Source organism: Onychomys torridus, chromosome 6 (assembly GCF_903995425.1).
Source record: "Onychomys torridus chromosome 6, mOncTor1.1, whole genome shotgun sequence".
NCBI classification, from domain to species: Eukaryota; Metazoa; Chordata; class Mammalia; order Rodentia; family Cricetidae; genus Onychomys; species Onychomys torridus.
The window spans coordinates 97,905,910-97,933,812 of record NC_050448.1 but is presented as its reverse complement, the minus strand read 5'-3'; the positions used below and the strand labels follow the sequence as shown (position 1 = coordinate 97,933,812).

At 47.3% G+C, this 27,903-nt stretch overlaps 1 protein-coding gene across 3 annotated transcripts in view; it reads right to left on the bottom strand.

Annotated features, from left to right (window-relative positions):
- Positions 1-375: 375 nt before the first annotated feature.
- Bcar3 (BCAR3 adaptor protein, NSP family member) overlaps positions 376-27,903 on the bottom strand; it is a 113,948-nt gene continuing 86,420 nt past the window's right edge. For all 3 annotated transcript variants that reach the window (XM_036191070.1, XM_036191071.1, XM_036191072.1), the window contains 9 exons: positions 26,590-26,718; positions 22,686-23,128; positions 19,816-19,919; positions 18,174-18,826; positions 12,403-12,518; positions 9,020-9,191; positions 7,525-7,636; positions 7,072-7,284; positions 376-1,002 (listed from right to left, as the gene is read on the bottom strand). In XM_036191070.1, the coding sequence (XP_036046963.1) occupies positions 824-1,002; positions 7,072-7,284; positions 7,525-7,636; positions 9,020-9,191; positions 12,403-12,518; positions 18,174-18,826; positions 19,816-19,919; positions 22,686-23,128; positions 26,590-26,718 (2,121 nt within the window). In that variant the 3' untranslated portion in view covers positions 376-823. The remainder of the gene's footprint in view (positions 1,003-7,071; positions 7,285-7,524; positions 7,637-9,019; positions 9,192-12,402; positions 12,519-18,173; positions 18,827-19,815; positions 19,920-22,685; positions 23,129-26,589; positions 26,719-27,903) is intronic.

The window sequence follows — 27,903 nt, the reverse complement described above, 5'->3', positions numbered from 1 at the left end:
TCAAGTTGATTTTGGGCACAACAAAAAGTAACATAAAAGGATTAAAGGATACCCAAAGAACTATGAACAGGAAAGCATTGCTCCAAGTGTGTCTTGGAGGGCTTGCAATGTAGTAGACCAATTGTATCATGAAATAGAATGGCAGATGACATCTGGGTGTTCAGTCCAATTGTTAGCGAGCACTTTCCCTAGGTCTTTTGAAGCAGGACTCCTTTGGCTCACTATTCATTCTGTCTTTACAGCAGAGCCTGTAGATTTGCAAACCACTTTTGTTAACTTTGGTTTAATGTGGGAATAGGGAAGAAAGTTCCTTAGAATTCAGGAGTTAGACTTTGTCATGCTAAGGTGAATCAATATTAAAGAGACAGCCATACAGTCATTTCACAAAAAAAGATATATTTCCACTCATTACTATTTACAGTTTCATATTCAAAGAATATCATATAACTGATACCTTCTGCAATGTTTCATGCTTTTCTTTTGTATGCTTCTATTTACATTTATATGACATGAAATTAAAACTAAGATGGTCAAATACCATGACATTAAACAACCAGCAACATAGCTATGTCTTCTTAAATTTGCTGATCAACATTAGCAATAGTTATCTCTTAATAATAAATTACCATTCATTTAAAAATCAGTAGTAATTTTAAACAATTCATAAATAAGTACGCTCTGTGCAGTTTACACATTTAATATCCTGTGGATATTCAAAGCTTTGTCTTGTTAGATTTGCACATTATTACTTTATCGGTTGCTGAGTATTCCCATCAGGACTGCAGAAGCTTCCGGTTACACCCCAAGGACTTCTGGGTAGTTCTCAGAGCTCAGCCTGCTTTGCAGAAGGAGGTTCCAATTTACGTGAGAGTGCAGTTAAAATCTGGTTGAACTTCTCATATCTCTCGGTCTGGTTGACTTCGGCACCCTTGCTGCCCCACAGTAATCGCATCTGAAATTCAGTCTTCAAGATTTCACTCATTTCTTCATCTGGTTGAAAATCTAATCAAAAGAAAACAGGTAAGTCCAGTTCTGCCTCAAAGGGTGGAAAGCCTTCCTATTTTACAGTAGAATTACATGAACTTCCTCCTCTCTCAGAATCTAAAAATGCTTCCATAGAAGAATGTAGGACTCCTCATTGACCAGCTTCAAAGAACTCATAGGCCTGTGTCCCCTTTGAGGAGTGTTGGCTGGCATCTTGTCTGGATTGGTTTGTAACAACTTTACTTGCTGTGATGCAACTATTTTAACTGTAAAATTTGGTTGATGCCAGTAACTTTATAGTTTAGTTCCCTAGTACTTCCAGGCAGCCAGTCTCTGTTCCTGCCCCATCCTAGAGAACTACAGATGAGTTGTGCTGCTTTAGAAGTCTGACAGAAATGGAATCACATGATATGTTTGATGGGGCAATGTTTTTTTGTATGCTGTGAATATGTGTTGCTCTTATTGGTTGATAAATAAAACTGTTTGGCCTATGGCAAGGCAGCTTAGAGGCAGGCAGGAAATTCAAAGAGAGAGATGGGAAGAAGGAGAGAAGATGCCAGCCTGCTGTCCAGGGAGCAACATGTAATGGCACACAGGTAAAGCCACGGAACACGTGGCAACATATAGATTAACAGAAATGGACTGAGTTTAAGTGCAAGAGCTAGTCAGTAGTAAGCCTGAGCTAATGGCCAACCAGTTTTAATTAATATAAACCTCTGTGTGTTTACTTGGGTCTGAGCAGCTGTGGGACTAGCGGGTGAGAGAGATTTGTCCTGACCGTGGGCCAGGTGGGACACAAAAGCTTTCAGCTACATATGCTATGTACGGTCAGGGTACTTTCACTTTGTATGACTGTTCTGTGTGTGGCATGTTAGCAATAACACATTCCATTCAATTGTTGATTAATAGGCATTTATATAGACATATCAGATTCTGTTAATCATTCACTAAATTGATGTACTGTGAGTAATGTCAACATGTACAAGGCCCTGTGGATGTTCATTTCTTCAGGCAAAGAGTTATTGGGCCATACAAGTAAGTCTGTGTTTACTTTGAAAGAACTAGTAATAACTCTTCAGTTTTATATTCTCTCTTAACATATGAAGATTCCAGTGTCTCTCTGCCTGAGTTTTGTCAATATTAATTACAGCCATTTTGGGTATCTAACTGCAGATAAAATTTCTATTCCTAAACAATTTCTTTCCTTAACGATTCTGCATCTTCTCTGATGTAGTGTCTATTTAAATTGTTCACTAGGTTTTTAAGGTCTTTAAGCTATTTAAATTACTCATTTGGGTTTTTGGTTTTGGTTTTTTTGAGACAGGGTTTCTATGTGTAGCTCTGACTGTTCTAGAACTCACTCTGTAGGCCAGACTGGCCTCAAACTCAGAGAGACCCAACTGTCTCTGCCTCCTGATAAAGGCATGCAACACCACCCAGCTACTCGCCATGTTTTAAGAGGTCTTTAAGCTGTAAGTCTTTCTCCTAAGATATACGTTGAACTGTATTTTCCCTAGTAGTATCTTGCTTTTTTGCTTAATGTTTTGGTTAGGATTTATATTTTTTATGTCCAAAGAAATCTGCACCATGAGTTTCTTTTATGTTTTCTTACAGGAGTTTTTTTTATACTTTAAAAGGTGAAAAATATAAGAGCTAAAGTGATTAGCTATATAGATTAGCTTCAAGCAACTTTTCTCTAAGTTCATCTAAATGCACTGATTATGCAATATCCGATGTCATATATACTTGGTGCTTTACTATCTAATGAACTGTATACTCTAATTATTTGAGTCACAAGGCCAGACCTGAGTGAGAGGACTTGGTGTGAGTCCACATGTGTGTCACAGTAAGAGGCTATCTGCTGTAGTTTTTCGAGACAGGATCTTTCATTGGCCTGGAACTCCTGGAACAGGCTGTGCTTGCTGCCAGTGGGCCTCGGGGACCCTCCTGTCTCTCCAGTGCTCAGAGTACAAACACACACAGTAACTACCATCCCTGGCTTCTTATGTGGACTCTGGAGGTTGATGTCAGGTCCTCTGCTGACTGAGCCATTTCCCTAGCCCCTGAGCACTCTGTGAGAACAACAAGGATCTGCACTCACAACGCAGAGGAAGAGTCCTAAAGTGTAGCTCTGAGGTAACAGCATTCTTTTAAAATGAAATTGATAGGCCTCTTTTGGCCGGCACAGTACCTTGAAGGGTTTGACAAATAGATGCCTTGGCTGAGTTCTTGGTCTAACACTTGCTTCCTTCCTAAGGAGGCTGTTTTCCTTCAGGGCCGCAGCCATCCTCCATGTCACCAAGGTGACTCAGTTTAAACCCCTCCCGCGCTGCAGCCCCCTGGGTCTTCAGTGTAGTTGGCCATCCTCCAATTTACACTTCATACTAGTTCAGGCTTAGGCACTGGACTTCCCACTCCCCCTGAGCTCTCTCAGAATTCAGGGTTTTACTTGCTGGGTAGAATTCCTAACTCAGCCTATCTCTGCTTTCTGGCAAATGACTTTTGTGTTTTAATAATAAAGGAGGCTGAGGACATGGCTCACTTGCTAGAATGTTTGCCTAGCATGCATGAAGCTCTAGGTTCAATCCCCAGCAATGCATGAATCAGACTTGGTGGCTCACATATACCCATAATCCTAGCACTTGGGAGATGGAAGCAGAAGGATCGAGAAGTTCAAGGTCATCCTTGGTTAGATAGCAAATTTGAGGTCAGTCTGGGATCTATGAGACCCTGTGTCACCAAACAGCACAGCTGTAACAAAAACAGTGGAGTTTCTTTTCTTCTGGAAGTTATCCCCACATGCTGCCTCTCTGAGCAAATCATGTTTCCCAAGTGTTCCATGGCATTCTCTGCACTTGCCACTGTGTGCTGAGATACCTGTTGAGATGCCTCTGAGCACTTTGAGGACCACCATTTAGCTCGGTGCAGCACACACAGCACACCTGTGATGAATGTTTAGCAATCTGTCTGAGGAAGATAGATAATCTATCTTCTTCTACAGAGCTTAAGGACGTTCAGTTTAGATAGCACTTTCCTGGGTGTGGGGGACACTTGGAGCAGGCTAACTAGGAAGGAAGAGGAGCACAGACAAGTCTAGATAAAACACCCTGTGGTGGCTACTGGTGGATATTCATTCTTCTTGACTCTGCTCTTTATTTATTCTACCCCTTGATAGAACATGGAAGAAAGGAATACAGGACCCCTAGATTATCAGGAATGACAGGACATAGTTTGGGGATGAGTTCGAATAGTGATAACGAATATCTTCCAACATATACAGAAGATAGCTCAGCCAGTAAAGTGCTTGCTGTGGAAGTACAGGGCCTGAATTCAGTCTCCACGTGCACTTCAAAAACTAAGCATAAAGACTTGACAAATGGGCATCATAATACAAAAACGCTTTGGACAGAGGATTCATATCCAGAATCGACAAAGATCTCAAAAAACAGAGTCAAGAAGACAGATGACCCAACTTAAAAATGTGCTGTGGAGTCCTCAAGAAACAAAAATGACCAGTACCCTAAAAAGTGTTCATCTTCAGCAATTAGGAAAACGCAATCAAAACTGCCTTTGAGATTTCATCTTACCCCGTAATGGGTAGTCAGAATAGCTAAGATTTTTTAAAAAATAAATGCTGGAGGGATTGTAAACTGGTGCACCCACTGTGGAAATTATTGTGAAGGATTCTCAAAAAACTAAAAGTAGATCTTCCATATGATCCAACTATACCACTCCTTGGCATATGCCCAAAGTACTTGGCATCCTACTCCACAGATACTTGTTCAGCCATGTTCACTGTGCTCTAGTCACAATAGCTAGGAAATGGAAACAACCTAAATGTCCTTCAGCTGATGAGTGGATAATGAAAATGTGATACACACACACCACACACACACACACACGCACGCACGCACGCACGCACGCACGCACGCACGCACACGCGCGCGATTCTGCGGAACACTATCCAGCTGTAAAAGAAAGTGAAATAATGAATTTTGCAGGTAACTAGGAAATACTATTCTGACAGGAGTAACCAAGACCAGGAAAGACAAATGCCTCATGAAAAGAGACCGTGGTGAGTTGTGTGGGAGCTCTAGAGAGCAGGACAGGACGACACAGGTACTATAAGAGGGAGGGGGTGCTTTATCCTTTCTCCCACCCCATTCCCAGTTAAAGGACACTAAGAATGATTGGAAAAGCTGTAGGGAAACATAGCTTATGTTTACTTATGTTAGTGTATGTGTATAATTTAAATGAAGGTGTGCTACCAGGGGTGATAATGCTCCCTCCAAGAACCATAGTCTGTCTAACAAACCCCAGTGTCATAGGAAACCCTTCTTTTAGTCTTTGGTCAAGGGGTTCAATTGACTCCCAGAACTTGAAGGTAAGACCCTGTTGCTGAAGATACCACATACTTTAGACACAGGACCTTGAGGAATCGAGCTGGGACTGACCTGGAAGCTGCCTCCCTGAGGATGGGCTCTCATAGTATCTGAAGGTGCTATGCAAGCTGCCAAGGAAGAAACGCCATTAACAGCCCTACTCGGCTGTAAAGCCTGCGAGCCACAACTTTGACTATTGTAGCACAATATCTCCAAGGGTTCAGAAGTGGCATCTTAGAGGTAACCAACAGCATCTAATTGGATTTAAGGCCCTCTCAGTAGGAGGGAATTCAGGCCTGGTACTGTTGACCTAGCCAACTATCTATGGCTGATGAGGTCAGGGGAGAACATACTACTACCACTTTCCTAAACCAGTATACTTCCCAACTGCATTCTAATATCAACTCTTACACCCACAGATAGGTGTAGCTCTCGCCCTCATCAAAACAACTGCTTTCTGCAGCAGATGGCGACCCTCAACAGAAATCCAAGTGGTCAAATATAGAGAACAGTTGACTGTGGGCTGCCCATCTCCCAGCTGATGATCTACAACCCATTCTCTACACTTAAGGCTCTGGGAACATCAAGGAAGAGGATGTGGAAAGAGTATATTAGCCAGAGGACCAGATATATGCTATGAGGTGCTATCTTCTACATACAAGGAGTGGCAGCCATGAAATCTCAAAAATAGGTCATGGAAACTAGACCTATACAATGGCAACACCAGCTGACATCCCATAGTGGATGGGGAAGTTCACACGGCCCCACCCCTAGATGAAGTGCTGAGAATGGCTGAGAGAAGAAGAATCAGTCCCCTCAAGGAACAAGCTCCCTGTTAGGTTATCCAATCCCCTGAACACATGCACATATAAACAACACTAAGTGGACTCAGTAGATTGTATTTATAGATAGATCTTTGTGCGTGCTTGTGTGTAACAATAATTAAAGTTGTCTACATATGGAGACAGATGAAAGTGAGTAAGAGTATGTGTATGATAGAAATTACATAAACACAGTACTCATAAAAAATTGAAATGTTTAAAAAAAAAACAACTGGGCATGGTCAGCTGAGAGATGGCTGAGTGGCTCAGAATGTGCACTGCTATAGAGGACCTGAGTTTGGCTCTGAGCACCTGTGTCAGGTGGCCTACAACTGCCTGTAACTAGCTCAACAGGATGATGCCTCCAGCCTCCCCGTGCACCTTCGCTCATGCTATATACATACCTACAAACAGACACATACAATCAAGACACTGTTTTGTTAAAGGCAGGCATGTATGTACCTCTAATTCCCATTGTGGGGAGACAGAGATAGAAGGATCCCTGGGATGTTGTTGGCCAGCCAGCCTAGCTTCCATAGTTAAGTTCCAGGCCAGTAAGAAATGCTGACTCAAAAAAGGGGTGTACAGTACCTGAAGAAAGACATCTGAGGTTGACCTCTAGCTTCCACACAGGTGCGTGTACGTGTACACACACACACACACACACACACACACACACACACACACACAATGCAACCCCTTTCTTTGTGTGTTCTTAGACATTATTGAAATGGGAAGTAATGAGCAATGACATAAGAAATGGAGTGTCTATATACTTAATCTCTTCTCGTTGGTCATTTTCTAACTGAGGGCATTCATGCCTTTTTTTTTAATTTCTTCATTCTAATCCTCACAGAGAGAGGATTCCAGAAACAAGTTCCTACCTGCCAGGATCCTCTCCGCATTCATCCTGTAGCTCTCCGAAGCCTCAGCCATGAACCTGGCTGTTGCCAAGTGGTTCAGCATAATTTCACAGCTCTCGTCATTTTTTTCCCACATGTCAGTTCCTTCAAAAGTGACAGCCTGGCGTTCCATTAAGGTCACAAGAGGCATCAGCAGTGGGACCGATACACTGCTTGGTGAGACATTTGTGGACTCTGAGGATTGAGGAGGAACGTTCCGTATTATGTTTTGTTGACAGCTAATAAACCAACTGGTAGTCTGTATTTTATTTAGCAACTGCAGATCTGTACATGCAAGGCCATTGTGTGGTTATAAAATTGGAGGAGCCAGCATCAGCCTTGCCGATGACAGGGCCTTACCTGTGCCCCGTTAAAAGCTTGACAACAGATTAGGAACTACTAAAGGAGCAGCCCCAGCACTCACTCTGCCCTCACCTTTGCCTTCATGCAGGACTTTGCTGAAGGGCTTCAGCTGCTTTTCATAGAGGATAGCTGTTTGAGTGTAATGGTGCCGTAGAGCAGTCCATGTCTTTTCTAACCTTGTGATCTGGAAGAAGGAGAAGCTATTATTTCAGAAAGCTGCTTTTTAAAAGTTACCTTCCTGCTTAAAGTTTGGAATAGGTAATAGATGTTCATGGCAATGTCAGAAGCAGTTGTGAGTTGAGAGAAAAATGTAAGCCCTCTATTCTGCACAGTTCTGATGACGCATCCCACAACTCTTAAATGCTTGCATGTGTTTGCCTGTACATACTTTGAAAACATAAAGGCCTAAAAGTAACTATCACATTTATAGTTATTTTGTGTGTGAGAGTGGGTTCTCTCCTACCACATGATTCCAAGAAGTTTCTGGTAAGGGTACTTAATTTATTCAGCATCTTGCTTTTAAGGTGGTCGCTCTTTTTAATGAAGGAAATTATGTGCCAAGCATGCTCTGACTTCCAGGACATGTGACTGCAGCTGTGTCCCTAAGTGGCAAGGACGAATGTTTATGCGCACCTGGCAGGATTTCAGAGATAATCGGTGTCTAGCAAACAGTCCAGATAAAGACCCAGCAGTGCTGATGCTGCTGGTCTGACCTGGCTTGCAGGACTCAACTGACTACTCCAAGTTCTTGAAGCACTCACGCAAGGGAGGACAGAAGACCTAGCTTCCTTCTAGGAGGCCCATTCTATTTGACATCCTTCTGAAAACATCCAACATCTGTCAATGCAAAGTCAGAAGCCAGACCTGAGACATTCTCTGGGGAGCTGCATGGCAAGTGAGAGAGCTAGCCATCTGTCTTAAGTAATTTGAGGGAGATACTTTGAAACAATCAGTCTGGGATAGTGGTTCTCAACCTTCCTAATGCTTCGACCCTTAATACAGTTCTTCATGTTGTGGTGACCCCCGGCCAGAAAATTATTTGCATTGCTACTTTATAACTGAACTGTAATGTAAATATTTGATATACAGGATATATGATATATGACCCTTGTAGAAGGGGTCATGACCCATGGGTTGAGAACTGCTGGTGTAGGGACTCTCTGATATAAGTTCCTTAAATGCTTTGGTTTCCCCAAGGTATTACCCAAACTGGCCACATTCCTGATTACCCAAATAGATGCAGCCTCTGCCATGCTATACACTCCAGCATGGGGTCTTGTCCTAACTGGTTCTTCAGGAATATCGCTTGTTAGTAGAGCTAATTCTTGTCATTACATATCAAAGATGAGATGTAGACTGTAAGCAGTTACCAAAGCTTTTATGAACAGAGCCAAAATACCGAGGACGATACTCTTGGCTGCCTCTAACCAAGGCAGCTTTCACTAAAGTTCAGTTTATCTTTAGAGACTGGCTGGAGCAGTCAGACATACATGGTATAGATGAACAGAACTCTGCACAGTGTTGAATGCACACTTGTGTGGGAGGCTGCACAAAGCCAGCATCTCACCTGAGGCATCTCTAGGGCTTTCATGATGGCTGAGAAAGAATAGAGGTCTCCCATGGCATCTTTCAGTTCCACTGCCACCTGGATGATCTTATTGAGGGTACCTGCTCGGTTCTCCAAAGTGCCTGTGCAGCCCAGAATGTCCACAGCGATGCCAATGGCCATGGTGTTGTGTCTAAGTGGGAGAAGACCAAGAGTCAGGCTCAGGTCAACAAGATGAGGAGAAAATGGCGCTAGTCATCCAGAAGAGGATTATTTGTGTGCCACTGGCTAGGAGCCAGTTTGGAAAGTTGATCCCAGTAAAGCCCATCCCACACCAGGCAGAGAATGCAGTATGGATTCAGAAAGTAAGATTCCCTTGGATATAACCAGGCTCAGCCCTGCACATGAGAGCATGAAGAGGACCTTAGAAGTGCACGTGGCTACATGCTCCCTCTCCTACTATGAAAAGCTTATTAAGGAGATACTGGGCCACCCAACAAATGGGATGCTATCCCCAAGGAAGACTGGGACCACCACTTAGTGAGGAATGGGAAAAAAATGAAAACAAAAGAGACTATATATGATCCAGAAAGATGTCATGGGTATTAGAACAAGAGGAGAGGAGAAGGGTGTTCTGCAGTCCCAGAACAGATGCCACAGAGTGATCGGAGAGGTGGACAAAGACTGGAGGCCAGGCAGGATTTGCTAGGGTCAGACCCTAATAACACAGCATCCACAACCCCAGTCTCCCTTTTTTCACCCTAAACTACAGGGGTCAAACTAAGAGACTCAGGGCAGGAAATGGGGTGACTTTTCTGTACATGACAATGGGACCCTATGAACAGGGTCAGTCAGTGTCGGGAAGCTCAGATAGTGACCTCTTTCTTTCCCTCTGTAAATCTAACCCCAGGAATTCACTGCACTGGGTCAAAGTACTCTTAATTTCCTAGGCTACTATGCAATTGCTGGAGGTAAATGTGTAGCTGTGACTCCTAAGATACCATGTGTCTTTGAAACTCCAGGGTTACACTGTTCTGAAAGCTTATAGCTGGGGCTGTTGCTCCTTGCTGTGTTCCTTCTGTGCCTACCTAGGTCCTGAGCTCTGCTGTTTCCAAGTGTCTTTACGTGTGTGGGGGGTAGGGATGGGGGTGGGGAGGGAGGCTCATCTGTAGCTTTCATGTTAGTGGCCAGCAGCTATTGGTATTCACATGTTACCAGAAGGCTGTGGTGTGTGTGTATGTGTGTGTGTGTGTGTGTGTGTGTGTGTGTGTGTGTGTGTGTGTAGGACTCAGTGTGTGGGTTACATGTCAACGGCTAGCAGCTAGAAGTACTCATGTGTTACCAGAAGGACACCCCAGGAATGAGGTAGTAAATCAGAAGTCAAGGGTAGTTTTGTATTTGACTCAAGAGTAAGAAAATGAAGTCATTGGGCAAGCCAAGATTCCTTCAACCTTGACCCTTATCTAGGAAACACACGGCAACTAATCAAAGTATCCCCCTGGCTCTATGGGTAGATCCCACAGTCAGATATGGACAGGAGACAAGTTAGGGTGCAAGATTCTAGACAACAAAAGGAAAGGGATGTTGACATGAGCTGAAGTCAGAAAACAGGCAAGAGAGTGGCACCATGGCTGCTGGTTGTGGCTTAGGCTCAGAGCTCAGGCTCCAGCACACCTCTCGGCCAATAAAAAAAAAAATCTCTGGAGATTTCAGACTGTAGTGTATCCACTAGGGATGAGGAAGTGAGAAAGACCGCTCCGCCCAGGCAGCACAGGGGAAGTGAGATGTGCTGCTGCTGGGCATGAGGAGGAAGAGGAGGTTGGAACTGAGAAGTCTTGTCAGGAAAAAGCAGGCAGCTCAGAAATGGGACATGTAATTCCCCAGAGCCTTACACCCCAACCTGCCTGAACAAAGATGGCAGTGGGCACTTTCAAGACACCTCTCCTGCTCCTGATGCCCGATCCCCACCCCACCCCAGCGAGGACAAAGGTACCCTCCATGTCTCCATATACAGCCCAGGCTGGCCTGAACTGACTGTATATACGACAGACTGGCCTCAAAATTGTGATCCTCCTGCCTCTGCTTCCCCATTGCTGGGATTACAGACATGTAATCCCATGCTCATCTTTGTAAAGTTATGTGAAATAAAGCCTTTGCTTCCTAGAGGCCAACAGCTGCTAGCACATGTGGATATTTATACTTAAACACTAAAACTTTAAAAGTTTTCATCTCTCAGCTGCACCTGCCACCCATGTACAGCAGCGGAAACAGTCAGTGGTTTGCTCACATTCCCTGCAAACTCAACTGGTCAGGGCTATACCTGAGACTATCACGGAAGCCATACAAATTAGTCATGGCTACTGGGAAATAGTTTGCACAATAGTGAGTGTGTGTGTGCACACGCGCAAAGGGCCAGCTTTTGTGGTAATATGAAAATCTAGTCTTGTGCTTTTTGTCTAAAAGCACGTCTCATCTCTAAGCATTCCATGTTCAGGAGCATGGTTTTGTTTGCTTGTTTCAGAAAGGGCTTCATTATGGGCTGGCCTTGATCCTCCTGCCTCAGCCTCCCAAGTGCTGAGATTATAGGCATGTGTGTGTTTTAATGGACACCTGGTGGGATGGTCAGTACTGTCAAGTTGAGAGAATCTAAAATCAGTTGGTAGATGGGCCGCTGGGGGATTTTCTTAGCTGAGGCAGGAAGACCTGCCACAGTGGGTGGCAGTGTCCCCCAGTGGGGATCCTGTACTGTACAAATGGAGAAGGGCACTGAGCAGCAGCTGACAGGCAGTGAGTGATCTTTGCTTCCTGACTGTGGACACAGTGTGACCAGATCTTTCAAGTTCCTGCTTCCCACCATGTAGGACTGTGAACTTAAATAAACGCTTTCTTTGGATGCATTTGCCAGGGTAATTTAGTATGCAACAAGAAAGGAGACTAAGCACCCAGGGCTTGCAGTGGTTTTGAAAAATGGCAGCATGGTTTCAGAGCCCTGGGATTCATAATTTTCCTGCTGTCTACCCCTTAAAAGAAAGGTCAGAATCCGTTCTTGTCAGTCTCCCAATCCTGCCTGATTGATCAAGAGGTCTGAAGCTTCAGAGACAAAGTGAGATGCTCATGAGAGGTAGAGCACAGCAGGAAAGGAAGGTGTGGTGTTCCAGCTGCAGCCATGCCATAGCTTCAGAGCCACTCTCCAGCCCCCACTCAAGAACAGGCCAGGAAGGTGTGATGTCCCTGACTCACACTGTCTGCTCATCTCCAGGTATTCTACAGCTCAGGCTGGAGAAGAGCCGTGTGGACCCTGGAGTGACGTGACTCCAGGACAGGCTGATGCTGCTCCTTTCTCCCTCTGCATCCTGCTGCACAGATGTCTGCAAGGGTGGGAAACGCAGAGACTGCATGCTCACCTTTCTATAATGTCCAGGCGCAGCTGGCGTCCATGAGGCAAGGTAATGAGTTCCAGTCCTGAGCTCACACCCATGCTCCTCTTCATGTCTTCAGAGACTTCTAGTATCCTAGCAACCTGTCAGGAGCCAAGTAGAAATTCGCTGGATCAGGAAGTGGGTTGGCCGCAGTGTTAATTTAGCATAAGGAAAGAAATACAGTCCATGGAAACCCTGTGGCTGCAGAGAGAACGCGCTTGTATTTCTTTGAGTGACAGCATAATCTTAATATACATAATAAGATATAAAACTGGGTGAGGGGCTGGGAAAATAGCTCGGTCCATAAACTGCTTGCGGTACAAGCCTGAGAACCTGGGTGTGATTATTAGGACTCGTGCAAAACGCCAAGCATGGTGGTGTGGCCTTAATCTTCAGCACAGAGGAGGAAGAGACAGGTGGATCCCTGGGGCTCACCAGCCAGTCAGCCTACCTAGTTTGCAAGCCCTAGGTCCATGTGAGAGACTGTCTCTCAAGCAACAAGGTGGATAGCACCTCAGGACACCTGAGGTTGTCCTCTGACCTCCACTCTCTAACATGTGCATATGTACCCTCGTATGTACTACCTCACACACACACACACACACACACACACACACACACACACGCACACACACGCACACGCACACACGCACACACACAATGCTTCCTTGCTTAGTGGGCAAAAGACTGAGGGAACTCCTAAATGGTCTCTACAACCTGCAGATGTGGCATGCATTCATGCCCAGCCAAGGAATTAATCATTTGTTTGAGCTTTGGCCTGACACAGCCTGGATCCTGGAGAGACATTTTGCTGCCAACAGCAAAGCTACAATGTGTGTGGAGCCTACCAGTCTGTTCAGTGGAAAAGCAGAGTTCCGTCCAAGCTCCCCTCTGCTCTGGGCTTTGCCATTCATGTTCTCACTGAACAGCCATGGCTGGCTGCTGTTGCCCCTAATTACGCCTCTCCTGGGTGCAGTAAGTGCACCTTACGGCTGGAAACCATTATAAACATATGTGATGATTTGAAACCAATACACCCACGTCTCCTCCAGAGAGATTTTCCTGAAAGAAAATCTTTGTCTGAGCCAGCTCTCATCTCAACCCAATTCTTTTCTTTTTCATTCATTGATTAAATTTGTTCTTTGAGTTTCTTATAGTGTGTTCTTTTTACCACCTTGTTTCTAATGTGTCTAATGGCAGTTTAATGGAATTGGATCTTAGACCTGACCATTTCTAGGTACACATCATGCTGAAGAGTGTCAGTGGACTCAGCGTGTCTCTAAACTGGGGCCATGGTAGCTCACTGACACACTGCAGTGGGACCCTGGGGGTCAGTGGGGCTAACCAGGTCTGGACATGTCGCTGCCACACGACGGTTCCTGTGCTTCATCTGGTGGGCTGTCCTCTGCCATAATCACACCACGAATGCAAGCAGTGCAAAGATCGTTATAATATGCCCCCCACCACACACACACAAATGTCTGCACGTTCAGCAAGGTGAAACCTGGCCTTAAGCTTCTGCAGCCGAGCAAGGTCACTATCATCAGTCAGCCCTGGGGGATCAGCTTGAGGACGGCTGTCTAGTAGTGATGCCCGGGACGGTTTTCAGGCTTCAGTCTCAGCTCATCACTGCAGTTTCAATTCGCCTTCCTCAAGGGCTTTGCCAAGGATTCAAATGACTATTTGAAAATACAAGCTGAGAATCAATGGCCATGTGGAAAGGGGCCAGTTCTGTCCAGATCTCAGGAAAGAGAGTTCTACCTTGATTACCACAAGGCATTCCATATGATGGCCTTTCACGAGTTTAGACCATCATCCTGCCAGAGATTCTAAGCCCTCTATCTTTGGGGTGCACTGTAACCCATACCATCTACTCAATAAGACTGAAGGGCTCACCACTGACAGTTTTTTCTTCTGGAAGCACTAGTCGGCATTCTGGGGGCTCCGTTCTGAGAGCAAGAAGCCTCCATTCTGACTTAAGTGTAAGTCAGCCATCATCAGATCCCTTTCCTGGGCTACACGTACTTTCCAGGGCCAAGCTAGAGGACTAAGGGATGTGGAGCCCACACTTGGGGCCTAAGTCCTCTGGGGACTATAGAGGAGGGAGAGGCAGTGTTTACTGTGGGCCGCCCCTACCTTGGCAGGGCAGGGTGGCATAAATGCCCTCCTTCTACCCTCCAAGTCTCCCTTGCCATCACTCTGTGAAGCCTCTGGACCCCATTCCTCCACACTCCACTTCAAGGCCACTGCAGTGTGCAGGAGCCCTGGTGGGTCCCTGGCCTGGCCCTCTTCTCAGTTACCAAGAGGCCAGGCCCAGTCACTGGCTGTGCTGGCTCTGCTGTCCACAGCACAGAGGACTCAGACCTGCACCCACAGACCCATGGGTTTGTTTCCCTAACTCGATGGTAAAAAGTGCTATAACAGCAGGATCCTGTATGAGCTCAGAAAAAGAAACTTACAAAGGCAATCAGGCCCTTCCTAACCCACCATTCTCCTCTTTAATCCAGAAATGAATCCTGTTTAGACCAACCTCTCTCCCCATGGCTTTTGACAGAAATCCTGGCACGCGTGCCTCCTAGCCACCTGCCAGACACTTTCTGCATTCACCTTGCCAACTCTTCAGCCTTGTAAATTCATCTCAGCTGCCCTAATCTCTAGCTTCAGGCTCTTGCCTAGCAGTCCACCCACCCTGCACAGAGCATTTCCCAGCCCTGCTGTAGACCAGGTTCTTGTATCACTTTCTCTCTTAACCCCTTCCCACCAGACAGAAGTCCAGGATACAGGTGACAGCAGTTGCTTAGTTGAGGCTGAATATGTAACCAACACCTAGTGCTTGCTCTGGCCAGGCAACGTGACTGGGGCTTCACTGACCACGTGGGTAGTGGTACTCCATCCCACAGATGGAGAGAGAATGAGGGCCATGCAGCTAATGGGCAGTGGTGGGGTTTGAACTCATCCCTAAAGGCAAAGTTTTTGACTACTGGATTTCACAGTAGGTGGGAGAGTGGCTGTGCTCCACCAGGGTGGGTAAGGAACAAGCAGTGCCCACCAGCGGGTGGGAGGGGCCCGTGAGTTGGGGGTGCTGGATCCTGATGGGCTCCAGCGTCCAGTGTACTCAGAACCACCCACTGCCCTGATGCCCGTAATAAGCAGCTGTGCCTGAAACACGTGCTGGGGTGGGAATGGGCACGTGGGACCCAGATGCTGCTCCATGCCTGCTTGTGGTTCCTGGGTGGCCTCATCTCATTGCTGCTACATTTGGGCTGGGAAACAATTTTCCTGTTGGAAACGCTAGCTGTGCCTGGTAGTTCTGGGAAAAAAAAGCTAGGAAAGGGTGGTGGAGGGAAATATGTGGAGGGCTGAACCCAGCCTTGCCTGGGAGGCTAGGGTGAACAGTCAAGGCTGGTTTCTCCTGGCTTGCAGGGGACTCCCAGGAAGCTGGTCTTCCCGAAGACAGATATGGGAGGAGACCCATCAGGAGGATAAAACGCACAGGGTGGGAAAGGGAGGCCTGCGTGCTTGTCAGGTGACGTCAGACTTGGGCTCTCCTTTCAAGCCGGTCAAAAGCAGTGGGAAGGTTCCAGACCTGGGAAGGGTGAGGAGACATCTCCCCTTTTCCTCCTCCTAGACACTCAAGGGCTCACTGCTCCCAGAGGAGGAGGTGTTCTGTAAATACGACCCCTGTGTGCACAAGGGGCTTCCTCCAAGGGGTGGGGGTGGGCAGGCAGGCTCACACTAGGTGTGAATCTCTCTCACCTCTGGCCTCCTGGCATGGTGCTGAACATTCCGACCCGGGGCCCAGCATGACTGACTTGCTGGGACAGAAATTCTCAATCCTCTTGCCACAGGACAGTAAGGCAAGGATTTAATATGGCAAATTATCTGCCCACCCGTGTGTTCTGGCCAAGGATGCCCAGCCAACGGAGTCAACAAGGCCTGTTCTTTCACAGCAGTCCTGTTTCTCGGCTCTCCCCTTGGGGCCTGCTTAGCTGGGACACCCCCTCCTTGGTCTACCAGCATGGACGACCCCCTCAACCATGGGCACCGACCTACACAAGCTAACTAGTTATAGTTACCCTTCCAGCCCTGGATTCAAGAAAAGGGCTTTTTCTACCCAGAATAGCCAACAGGTATTGAGTGGTTCTTCAGGTTATTCTGGGAGTCCTTTATCAGCTCCAGAACTCCCTAGGGGATTGCTAGGAGATTAGATTTCCAGCTAAGATTCCTGACACTGGGAAGGGAGATCCAGCTCTTGAACCAATCCTAACCTTTGAAACTCACGGCCTTCTCTGAGCTGAATGAAATGGGACTTCAGATTTCACTGAGGCCTTCTCTGTCATTTAAATGCCCAATGATTAATTAACTACTGTATACTGAGAAGGTGGGTTAAGCCCACAATGCCCGTTGTCTAAGATCTACTAAGAGCTTATGAACACAGGTCACTGCCCATATAAAAAATGAAGATGAAATGTGTAGATGTGGAATCAGAGTCCCAGGCTTGAAACTGTATCTGTGTATGGTAAACAAGTGTTATTTACAAATCTAATGGGCCTGGTATTCCACATACCAAGTGTTGTCAGTGGTGATCATTAGGAAACTGAACTTTTTAAATTAGTTTTTAATTTTTTATTTTATGTGTATGGGTGTTTTGCCTGCATGTGTGTCTGTACAATACATGTGTGGCTGGTGCCCACAGACACCAGAAGAGGGAGCAAGACCTCCTGGACCTGGAGTTACACAGGGTTATGAGTGCCACGTGGGTGCTGGCATCAAACTAGGGTCTTCTGATCCATCTCTCCAGCCTGAGTTTTAAGATTGTTATTACATTTATTTATTCTCTCTCTCTCTGTCTCTCTGTGTGTATGTGTGATGATTTGTGTGTAGGTCAGAGGTCACCTTGTACTCTCTCTCACCCACGTGGATTCTGGGGACTATTCAGGTCGTGTCCTGGCAGTCATTACATATACCTGCTGAGCTGAGAGTTTCCGGCCCAGGAAACTGGATTTTGTATGATTTTATCTTTTCTTCTAATGTTCATCTTACAATCTTTCTAATTTAAACAATTCTTGTAAAAAGACAAACAAACAAACAAACAAAAAGATCCAGTTGAAGATTATTATCCTAGAGATTGTATCAATAATAAAATAAATATGGCATATAGGTAAGTATAATGCATCATAGCATAAGATAGCCAGGGCCCTGCAACTCCTGAAACCAGGCTTTCAGCTAAACTCCTTCACCTCCAGCTGTTCCAGTTCTGACAGGCCTGAGGAGAATTCTTAACTAAGCACCAGATAGGAGGAGGAGGAGGAGAAAGAGGAGGAAGAGGAGGAGGAGGAGGAGGAGGAGGAGGAGGAGGAGGAGGAGGAGGAAGAAGAGGAAGAGGAGGAGGAAGAAGAGGAGGAGGAGGAGGAGGAGAAAGAGGAGGAGGAGGAAGAGGAAGAAGAAGAGGAAGAGGAGGAGGAGGAAAAGGAGGAAGAGGAGGAGGAGGAAGATTCACAGAAGCTCTTGTCACCAGCAGGTTGGGTTCAGGGGCAGGCCTGCTCTCCCTCTGTCCAAGGTGAAGTTTACCAGTTTCCTGATGGGCAAAGGTTGTCCTGATGGTGGTCCCCACCCTGTAAGTAAATCTCCACACCTGCATTCTCCTCTGGCTTTCCCCTATGACAAAAGTATCTACTTGGCAAGGCAGAGTACAGCCAGGTAGACCTCCTTACAAGCCTTATGCTGTGGGAAGGGGCCAGCCACACAACACTGACCTTGCAGTCCACACTCAGCATGTGCTGTGCGATGACCCTGGCATCGTTGTTGGTGAACAGTTCTTTTGCATGCTTCAGCATGGCAGTTTCCAAGGGCTTGTTCTCTGGAGGAAGGAGCTTGGACTCAAAGTCATTGGGTCTGAATGAGGACACAGTTTCCATGAGAGGTGGCACAAATGTGGTCTTGTCCTCCGCACCCTCATCCGTCTGTGCTGCCAGTGGATCCCAAGGTCTCGCTTGGTCATCCCCATCGAGGATCAAGTAGTTGACACCAGAGTTCCGGGGACCTGATGCCCCATTCTGTTTGGCTGTCAGCAGCTCCACATGGCAGCTGTGAGCGTGTGAGGGAAGCTTGGCTCCCCTGTCACAGCCCACAGGAAAAGGAGGGTTCAGTTCACAGTAGTTGGCCTCTGAGTTGAGCCAGGCAGACGGAGAGGGGGAAGCCTTGAGGTAGGGCACCTTGCAGGGCTTTGGGGGTGGCTTGGGGCACAGCTGGCTGTCTGATCCCCTCAGCGCCTCCCCTGCCCTAGCGTCTGAAGAGAACCGTCGGACCAGCGCCGGACTCAGAGTGGGCTCGCTGCCAGTCCTGAACACGGGGGAGTTGGGGCAAGGGCTTGTGTCCATACCTGAAGACTGAGGGGGCAGCTTGCAGCCTGTGGAGGGAGAAGGTCAGAGAAAGCTCAGTTGTCTGGAGAACAGAAAACAGAACAGGAGTGACAGCTCCCAGCTCTCACTCCATGCCCTTGGGTTGCCTTCTCTGCCACAAAAGAAAGCACAGTGACTTTCTCATACCAGGTCTGGTCTGTGGCGGTCTAGGACACTCTGAAGGCTCCACCTCACTCTTGGAGTCTCAACCCCAGGGGCTGGGCTGTAACACCACTTTATGGTCACAGCAGGTTGGGGCAGTCAGAACAGGAAAACACGTCTTGGGCAGTGAATACCAGGCACAGAAGTCTCCAGCCACAGAGCATGAAGAGCTCTGAGTCACTCTCAAAGTCCGGGTGGATGTCAGCAAGAGAGGCAAGGACGGGAGACAGACACGCCGAGATCAGGCTCACAGAAACAGTTTACAAAGGGGAACTAGGGAAAATCACTGTGTTCCCATGGAAGGTTACATACAAAAGAAATGAAAAACCGCCCCATGAATGCTGATGGCTTCCCCAAGTCCTACACTCCACCACCCTCCCCGTCCTGAAAAGAGCAGAGAAGCGGCAAGGTGTCGGTGGACAGTTGCTCTGTCGGCAGTCCTGGACCAGCTGAGGCACGGTACACGGGGTGGGGGTGGGGAGCACCAAGGAGCAGGCTCTTCTTCTTTCATGATGCCCACCACTTACCAAAAGGGTTTGCAATGTAAAAAGCCTGGATGCAAATGCTAGGTGACCACCCTCTTCCTTAATAGTTCCTCGGTCTCTTCGACTGCAAAATGAGGAGAACTGCCCACTTTGAAGGCCGGGTATGGGACTTAAATGCCTGAATGACAAAGCATTGAGCTTGGTGTGCCACAACCACGCAGCTCTGCTAATGTCCCCTCCAGGCTGCAGGTATGGAGTCTTCAGAGCCGGTGGCTCGTTCAGGCAGGAGAAGCCCGAGAGCAACTAGGGTCACACTACCACCCTCCTCCCTGAGACTCCCACACACCTACCTCTGGGCAGGTGAGTCTCCGACTGGTGGGCTTTGAGGGCTAAGGCCCTCCTGTCCTGCACATGGTCCAGGCGGGCGGGCTGGCTGCCACTCTTCTCTTTGTCCCTGAAGCCAAAGACCAGGCACAAACGTGTCACTAAGTAGTAAAACCTTCTTTAGGCAACGTCACGGAAAGTCAAGGAAAGAAATCTTCCAGGATGAGCACAGCGCATACCCTAACAGTAGAGGAATGGCCACAGAGGAGGAAGAACTGATGGGGTGTGCTGAGTCCCCAAGGGCCAAGGCAGCCAAGTCCTAGGAGGCCTCCTCACCCCTTCCATCCTGTTGAACAGAACAGGGTGAATGGGTCACGAGCCTCTGGGGTCAGCAAGGAAGAATCTGATGAATGGGAATGTGTGCTTTCAAAAAAGCTTAAAGTGACTCTCACTCCCTGGGGAAATGACTTATTTAACTGACATGACTTTTCCACGATGGATCCGTGTCAGCTGGAAGGAAGCAGGAGGAGGCTACTCGGTGTCTATGAACAGATCAGCACTCCTTCCTCCCTACCCCTAAATAATCTGCAGATCCCACAGGGTGGCTGTCCTACCTATCTTCCTGGTGTGCCTGGGGCACCCACAGGTGACCTCCAGCTGCTGAGTTAGAAGCACAGTGGCAGACATGGTCACCAATGACAACAGGGAGGCCCAGGGGCACAACCGCACAGGGGCAGGGTAGAGCAGAACTTGAATCACTTTTGCCAAGGCCACTCCCTCTGTCCTTTCAGATTCACATTGGAGCTTGTTCTAATTACACTCAGCAGGAGACTGGATTCTCCCAATAGAGGAGGGACCGGCCAGGCTGCATGGAATGGATCCCACCCCACCCCACCACCCCACCCCTGCTGCAGCATAAACCAAGCTCACACAAACCAGATCTGCCCTACCTTTGGGAAACAAACTTCCAGCAACCTCTCCAAGATAAGTAAGTCAAGAAAGTCAAGACGGGGCAAATTCCAAAAGGGAATGGCTTCTGAGAAATGATACTTGAACCATGTCCACCATGATCAGCCATCAAACGGTCAGATTCCAGGAGCCCAGAGCGGCTGGACAGGTGGAATGCAGCCTGCCCGCCCGAGAATACACACCTTTTGCCCAGGGCCTGAGGTGGCCAGCCAAGAAGCATGGCCAATATCAGGGCAGGTGGCAGTGGGCCAAAGCTGACGTGGGGGAAGCCACTGAAGGGCAGCAGGGTAGGGTGACAAGCCCATGAAGGCCACTGGTCATGCTGAGGTCACCCTCCCTCCACCTGGAGTGTGTGGACTGCTGCTTGTGGGAGGCTGTAGCAGAGCCTCTACATTCCAGAGAACAATCAGAACAGCATCTCTGATATCCATCCCTGCCTGCCTGCTTACACCCAAGTCTGACTTCTGCCTCCCCCTGCAGATAATAACAGCTACCCGGAACATCAGCACTTACTTACTGTAAGTAAGCACTTCCCATTTCACCCTGGCAAGCCCCATGCTTCCAGATGGAGAAAGGGACTCCCAGAGAAGTTAAGGTCTCTGCCCAGGGTTGCACAGCTAGCCACATGGAGCCAGCCTGGAGCCACAGGTTCTGAGTCAGCTGCTGACTAATATGAACCAGGGAACACAACTGTAATTTATGTTACTCACATAGTCCTGTATTTCATGAGGCATTTTGCCAGGAAGAAACTATAGCTTACATTTTCTCCTGGCCCAGACAGAAATGCAGAGAGAGAGGAGAATGGACACGTTCACTTACACATGGGAGCTCAGACGCCAGGAGAGGAGGCAGGGAGGGCTGCGGCATCATATGGAATCAGTCTACATCCCAGCCTCTCCCCTCCCACCTGCTCTGGCAGTTGGATCTGTGAAGGATTCTCAGCTCTGGAAGCCAGAGCTGTACAAATATAGAGCTCTCCTCTCAGCCCTTTGCTGCTCTATTCTCTGAATGTCTCTCCTCATTCCCCGGGGCACAAAGCGGGTGGCTGCCATACCTATCTTCCTGGTGTGCCTGGAACACCCACAGATGACCTCCAGCTGAGTCAGAAGCACAGTGGCAGGCATGGTCACCAAATGACAACTGGGAGGCCCAGGGGCAAGTCTTTCAAATCCTCCAGTCCCTTCAAGTCAACCCTTTTCCACGCTACCAGTCCGAGACCTCAACACTGCCCCCTGCTGGATGCTGACACCATCATGTCCACGGTCCCTGCTCAGATGAAATGACTTTTTCCTCCAAGGCATACCTCTCTCCCCAAAGACCCCAGAAGCCTAGCTTCTCTCTCTTTCTCTCCCTTCCAGCCTGGGCCCCTCCTGAAACCCTAACTGACTTTCTTGCTTCATTCAGTCTCTCTCTTCAGGCTATGCCTACTGCTACCCAGTTCTGGTTTAGGATTTGTTTACCATACCAAGCTTTTGTAACCCCTTAGCCTGCCACAAAGGCCTCCAGCATTAGCTAGGTTTCCCCCCTTCCCCATCCTTCCCTTACATAGGCCCTCTGTTCTAGACTGACCAATCAACCCTCCAGGCTCCTCTGGCCCTTGACTCTTTACAGTGCCCTCCAAGCACCCCCTTGCCTTCAGAGCAACCTCCCCCCTGCCCAGCCCCTGTGCCTCTTGTTGCTATTTTTGTTTTTGAAATGGGGTTTCATTCTGTAATCTAGGAAGGCCTTGGACTTGGGACAATCTCCCCACTTCAGCCTGAGATTGATAGGCATGCATTACACACCCGGCTCCACCATCTGCTTTTCACGCTCTTCAACTAGGAACTAAGGATGCACATCTCGTAACAGCTGTCCACTCACACTGAGTATAGGAATATCCTCTACTCTCCTTGTTCTAAGATGGGCCCCCAGTACCCCTCAGACCTACCTGAGGAGGTTTCCCCGGGGCAAGCTGTGTTCCCGAGCCTGGATGCTACCGGTGGTGAGGCTCAGCCTCTTAGCCATATCTGGCCTTCCATCCGCAAAGCTGCCTTCCCGGCCATAGCTGGGTGAGGTGCCGTAACGCTCCTCCAGACACCAGAGGGGCACTGTCCTGTTGATGGGCTGGAAGATGATGGCACCACTCTGCTGTGAGATGGGCCGCCGGTTGCCCACATAGCAACGCACCAAACCAGGGATGGAGTCAAAGCTCTCCATCTCAAACTGATACTGCACACGGCTGTAGGCCTCACTGAGCCGAAGAACAGTCCTGTTGATCTTAAAGTGCTGAGCGAGGTTCTTCCACTGACAGGTCAGGACAAAGTTTCCCGGACTAGACAGGGAATCACGAACCAGGAAATCACCATCTCGCTGCACGAGGTTTTCAGATACCTGTAGATGAAATGGTGAATGAGGTGCAGGAAAGGCAAACATGTCTTCTCAAAAGCATAACAGAAGTCAGTACTGCTACGACTCTTCTTTCTGTGTGTGCACATGTGTGTGCATCCGTGCAGAGGCCAGAGGATAATCCTGGGTGCCAGTCCTTAGGCACAATCCATCTTTTCTTGAGGCAGGGCCTCCCACTGGTCTGGAACTCTCCAAGTAGACTGGGCTAGCTGGCCAGCAAGCCAGGGATCTGCTTCTGCCTCCTCATTGCATGTGTTACCACATTTGACTTTCCTTTTTTTCCTCTCTCTCTGTCTCTCCCTCCCTCCCCTTGCTCTCTCTTTCATTATGCGGGTTCTGGGAATTGATCTTGTCCTTACATGGCGACCGTTTTACCAGCTGAACCATCTCCTAGCACCCCTGTCTTCAGATCTTTATAGTCTGTTAAATGTCACCCAGGAAGTACTGACTAGCTGGGTATGCCCATGTGCAACTGAGACTCAGGAGACTAAAACAGGACTGTTAGTCTGAGGCCAGCCTGGGATACATAATACACCTGAGGTCAGCCCTCTCTCAAAAACAAAACACCCGAACTATTTATTGACCATCCTCTAGATGCCCAGCACTACTGCGGGCTCAGGGGACACAGTAGTGACAAAGGGTACCACTTCTGCGGGGGCTTTTGATGTTTGGTGTGGACACTCTTATCTTAGACAGCCACTGGTACATGTCAGATGTCGTGAAGGGAAAGAAACTTTAAAAGGGAGGCAGGGTGCTTGGGAGGGTTATCTTCCAAATGAGGGTGGTCAGGAAGATGCCACAGAACATGACATTAACACAGACTTGAAGGATGTGAAACGGCAGGAAGAAATGAGACTGTGTGCCCTGTGGGTCTGACTTTCCTTCTAACCAAGGAAGGGAGAAGGAGCAGGAGGCTGTTCTGGTGCCTAGACATGCTCCTAAGATTCCTGTCTACAAAGCAAGATGAGCCCAGGGGTGACATGGTGTGTTCTGGACATGCTAGGAGGCTAGAAAAAAAGTCACTTGAGGTCCCTTCACCTCACAAAGTTATTATAAAGACAACACATTTGCATATATAAAATATGCAAAACACTAGTGCAATGCCTGTAACACAATGGACACCCCAGACAGGTAACCACTATGATGGTGATGTGTGCAGCAAAGAATTATACTGTATCAGTCATTTTGGAGCCTGACCTCCTAGGTTTGCATTCTGCCCCAGATGTGTGACTAGACAAATTACATAAGCTTTTTGTGGTTCAATTACATCATCTATAAGATAAAGATGATGTTATTGCTTACAGAGTGGCTGAAAGTTTCAAAGGGATAGAATGCTGGCACACTATTATCATTGCTATGAGGTTTCAGTTATCCAGTCCAGATGATGCATTAGCGAGGGTTTACCCTCCACCTGGTGTACTAAGAAGGACAGCAGTGATGGCAATTTTTTCTAGGATATTCTAGCATCCAAGTGATGCTATACTTCTGCTAGCTCAGAATAGTATGCTACCATGGTTACTTTAAAATTGCATCTTTGCCTTAAAATACATTTTCACACAGAAATTCCATTTCCCAGAATCGAGCCAGTAGAAAGAATTATAGGTCTGAACATGGCAGTTATCTTACAGGATGTTGGTCAGACTGCGAGAAACACTCTAAGTACCCAATAAATTGTGATGCATGTGTGTGATGGACACATACTCAGTGTGCGCTGGTGCAGGAGGATATTTTACAGCCAGAGCGAATTCCCAGGGCACATCATTAAGTGAAGAAAGTGGGCCAGAGAAAGCATAAGATCTACTTGAGGAGGTCTGGAGAGATATACACCAAAATGTTCATAATGACTATCTCCAGGGGAGACAATCGAGGGATAAGAGCTGAATTTTCTTTTCTGTTATCTATATTTTTCACAATCAATTTTTTAAATTTTTATTTATTTTTATTTTATGTGCATTGGTGTTTGACCATGAGTGTCAGGTCCCCTGGAACTAAAGTCACAGACAGTTGTGAGCTGCCATGTGGGTGCTAGGAATTGAACCCAGGTCCTCTGGAAGAGCAGTCAGTGCTCTTAACTGCTAAGCCATCTCTCTACTGCTCCCTCTACAATCAGTTTTAAGATTATGTGCACACACACACACACACAAATATCAAGATTGGAATAAGAATTATTTCTTTGATAGTGTTAAGAAATTTGGGGCTGAAGCAGGCAGTGGTGGCACACACCTTTAACCCTAACACTTGGTAGGCAGAAGCAGGTGGATCTCTGTGAGTTCAAGGCCAACCTGGTCTACAGAGCAAGTTCTGGGACAGCCAGGGCTACACTGAAAAACCCTGTCTCAAAACAAACAACAACAACAAATATCCCATAACTAACTACATAAATAAATAAATTTGGGGCTGGCTTAGCAGGAAAAGGCACTTGCTGCCAAGCTGATGACTTGAGTTTGAATCTCGAATTCACATGATGGAAAGACAGAAAGGATTCCCACGAGTTGTCTTCTGCCCTCCACGTGTGCTGTGGCACACTCCACACACACAATAAATAAATGAATGTAATAATTTTAAAAAATGAGATCAGTTACACCAAAGACAATCTTTAAAACATGCCCATTCTCCTTAGACTTGTTCATCCATTTCCTATTCTGTTGCCCTTGGGTAATGACCAGCCAGACTATGCTTATAATAAAAACCCATGGGTGACTGTACACCTCAATTCTGCAGACTTAAGTCTATTTTTCAATTCTTTCTTTCTTTTTTTTTTGTTTTGTTTTTTTGTTTTGTTTTTTTGTTTTTGTTTTTTCAAGACAGGGTTTCTCTGTGTAGCTTTGTACCTTTTCCTAGAACTCACTCTGTAGTCCAGGCTAGCCTCGAACTCACAGAGATCCACCTGGCTCTGCCTCCCAAGTACTGGGATTAAAAGCCACCACTGCCCAGCTTTCAATTCTTATAGTATTAAATAAAAACATTATGGCAACCACATTAACGATAAGCTGTGGGCCCTGGGATAATCCCCCTTCCTGCCCACCCTTGGGTCACAGGACCCAGCAGAGAAGAAAGAGAGACAGTGGACACTTGCTGGCCCAGTCGGAGCAGAGGTGGCTTTGTCAGTCTGTGCCACCTGCCTGGTCATCTGAGATAAGTCACTGCCTTCAAAAAAGGGTCAGGTGGTAGGGAGCTCTAGCCACTGGCTAAGAGCATAATTATCTGAACCGTAGCCATCTACCTACTTCCGGCAGCTGGTACTGCTGCTGCAGCCTGCCCACATGTATGTAGACTCCAGGGCGCTGACCTTTCCTCTGTAACTGGAGATGTATTTGAAGTCCCACCTTTGGCTCTTCCCAAGGTCTAAGTTAAGTCGCATTATAGTACTAGAGTTTTGTGATCTTTGAGCTGGACCCCAACAGTCCCATCAGTATGACATTGCCTCAGGAGAGCAGAACACATACCTGTCGGGGGATCCGGCCATGGTACCAGGCGTGGCTCCGCAGGTCCTCACTGCTCAGCAGCAGCTCCTCCTCCAGTTCCTTTTTCAGCCTCTCAGGGGTCCTGTCCATGATGTGCCTCTCCTTGGAGAACTGCAACACAGAGTGGAGAGTGACTTCACCTTCCCCAGGCCATGCCAGCCAGAGATGCCCACCACCACGCTGGTCCTCTGCTGTGCGGAGCAGAGCGGCGTAGACCCAAAGCTGCATTTGGGAAGGGAACTGGAGACAGATTACAATTAGTCGTGACCTTTCCCTTCTCCAGCTGCAGGTACAGAATGAAGTCTTCACCTGCGCACTGAGTTCTGGCAGGGAAATGGACTCACAAAGCAGTGAGCTGATCGAGAGAGGTGTAAGGGACAGAGGAACACAGCTCTCTTCCTGTGGGAGCTTCCTGTTTCTCTTTTATAACTGCCCTAACGTGGAGCTGGGAAGGCCAGCAGTTCCCCACTGGCCTTTGACCTGGGCCTCAGGGCCAGTATAGCCCAAAGCACAGTCCTTGAGACTGGTAGCAAAGGCTCTGCCTGTCTTCTTTTTTCTTTTTATTTGTTGCTGTAGGCAAACTCCAGTTTAAGAATTAAGTTAGTTTATAAAAGACTTTTAAGTAGATGGAACAGTTTTATGACCCTTAAATCTAATAATAGATGTCTGAGTTACACATAACTGTTAAAATAATTTTTGAAGATTTCTTTTTAAAAAGATCTTATTTATTTTAATTTTGTTTTTCTGGGTGTTTTGCCCGCAATTTTTGTCTGTGTGCCACATGTATACAATGACTGGAGGCCAGAAGAGGGGGTCAGATCCTCTGGAACTGGAGTTCCAGATGGTTCTGAGCTGCCGTGTGGTGCTGGGACTCTTAACCCCTAAGCCATCTCTCCATGAGTTATAGGTAACTCTTATGCTATGTTATGTGTATATGGATGTTGGAGTTTGCATGTGGACAGATGCACACATATGTGCCTGTTGGTTCCTGTGGTTGACATTGGGCATCTTCCTTGATGGAGCTCCACCTTATATACTGAGGCAGGGTCTCTGACTGAACCCAAAGTTAACAATTTTGGCTAGTCTGGCTAGCCAGCTGGCTCTAGGATTTCCCAGTCTCTACCTTCCGTACAGGTCACCATACCCAACCTGTTTTTGTGGTTCTGAGGATTCACACTCTGGTCCTCGCGCCTGCATGACAAGAGCTTTACCCACTACACCATCTCCCTGGTCCCCAGCCCCTTTTTTTGAGACAGGGTCTTGCTATCTCTATAGCCTTGGCTGGACTTGAATTAA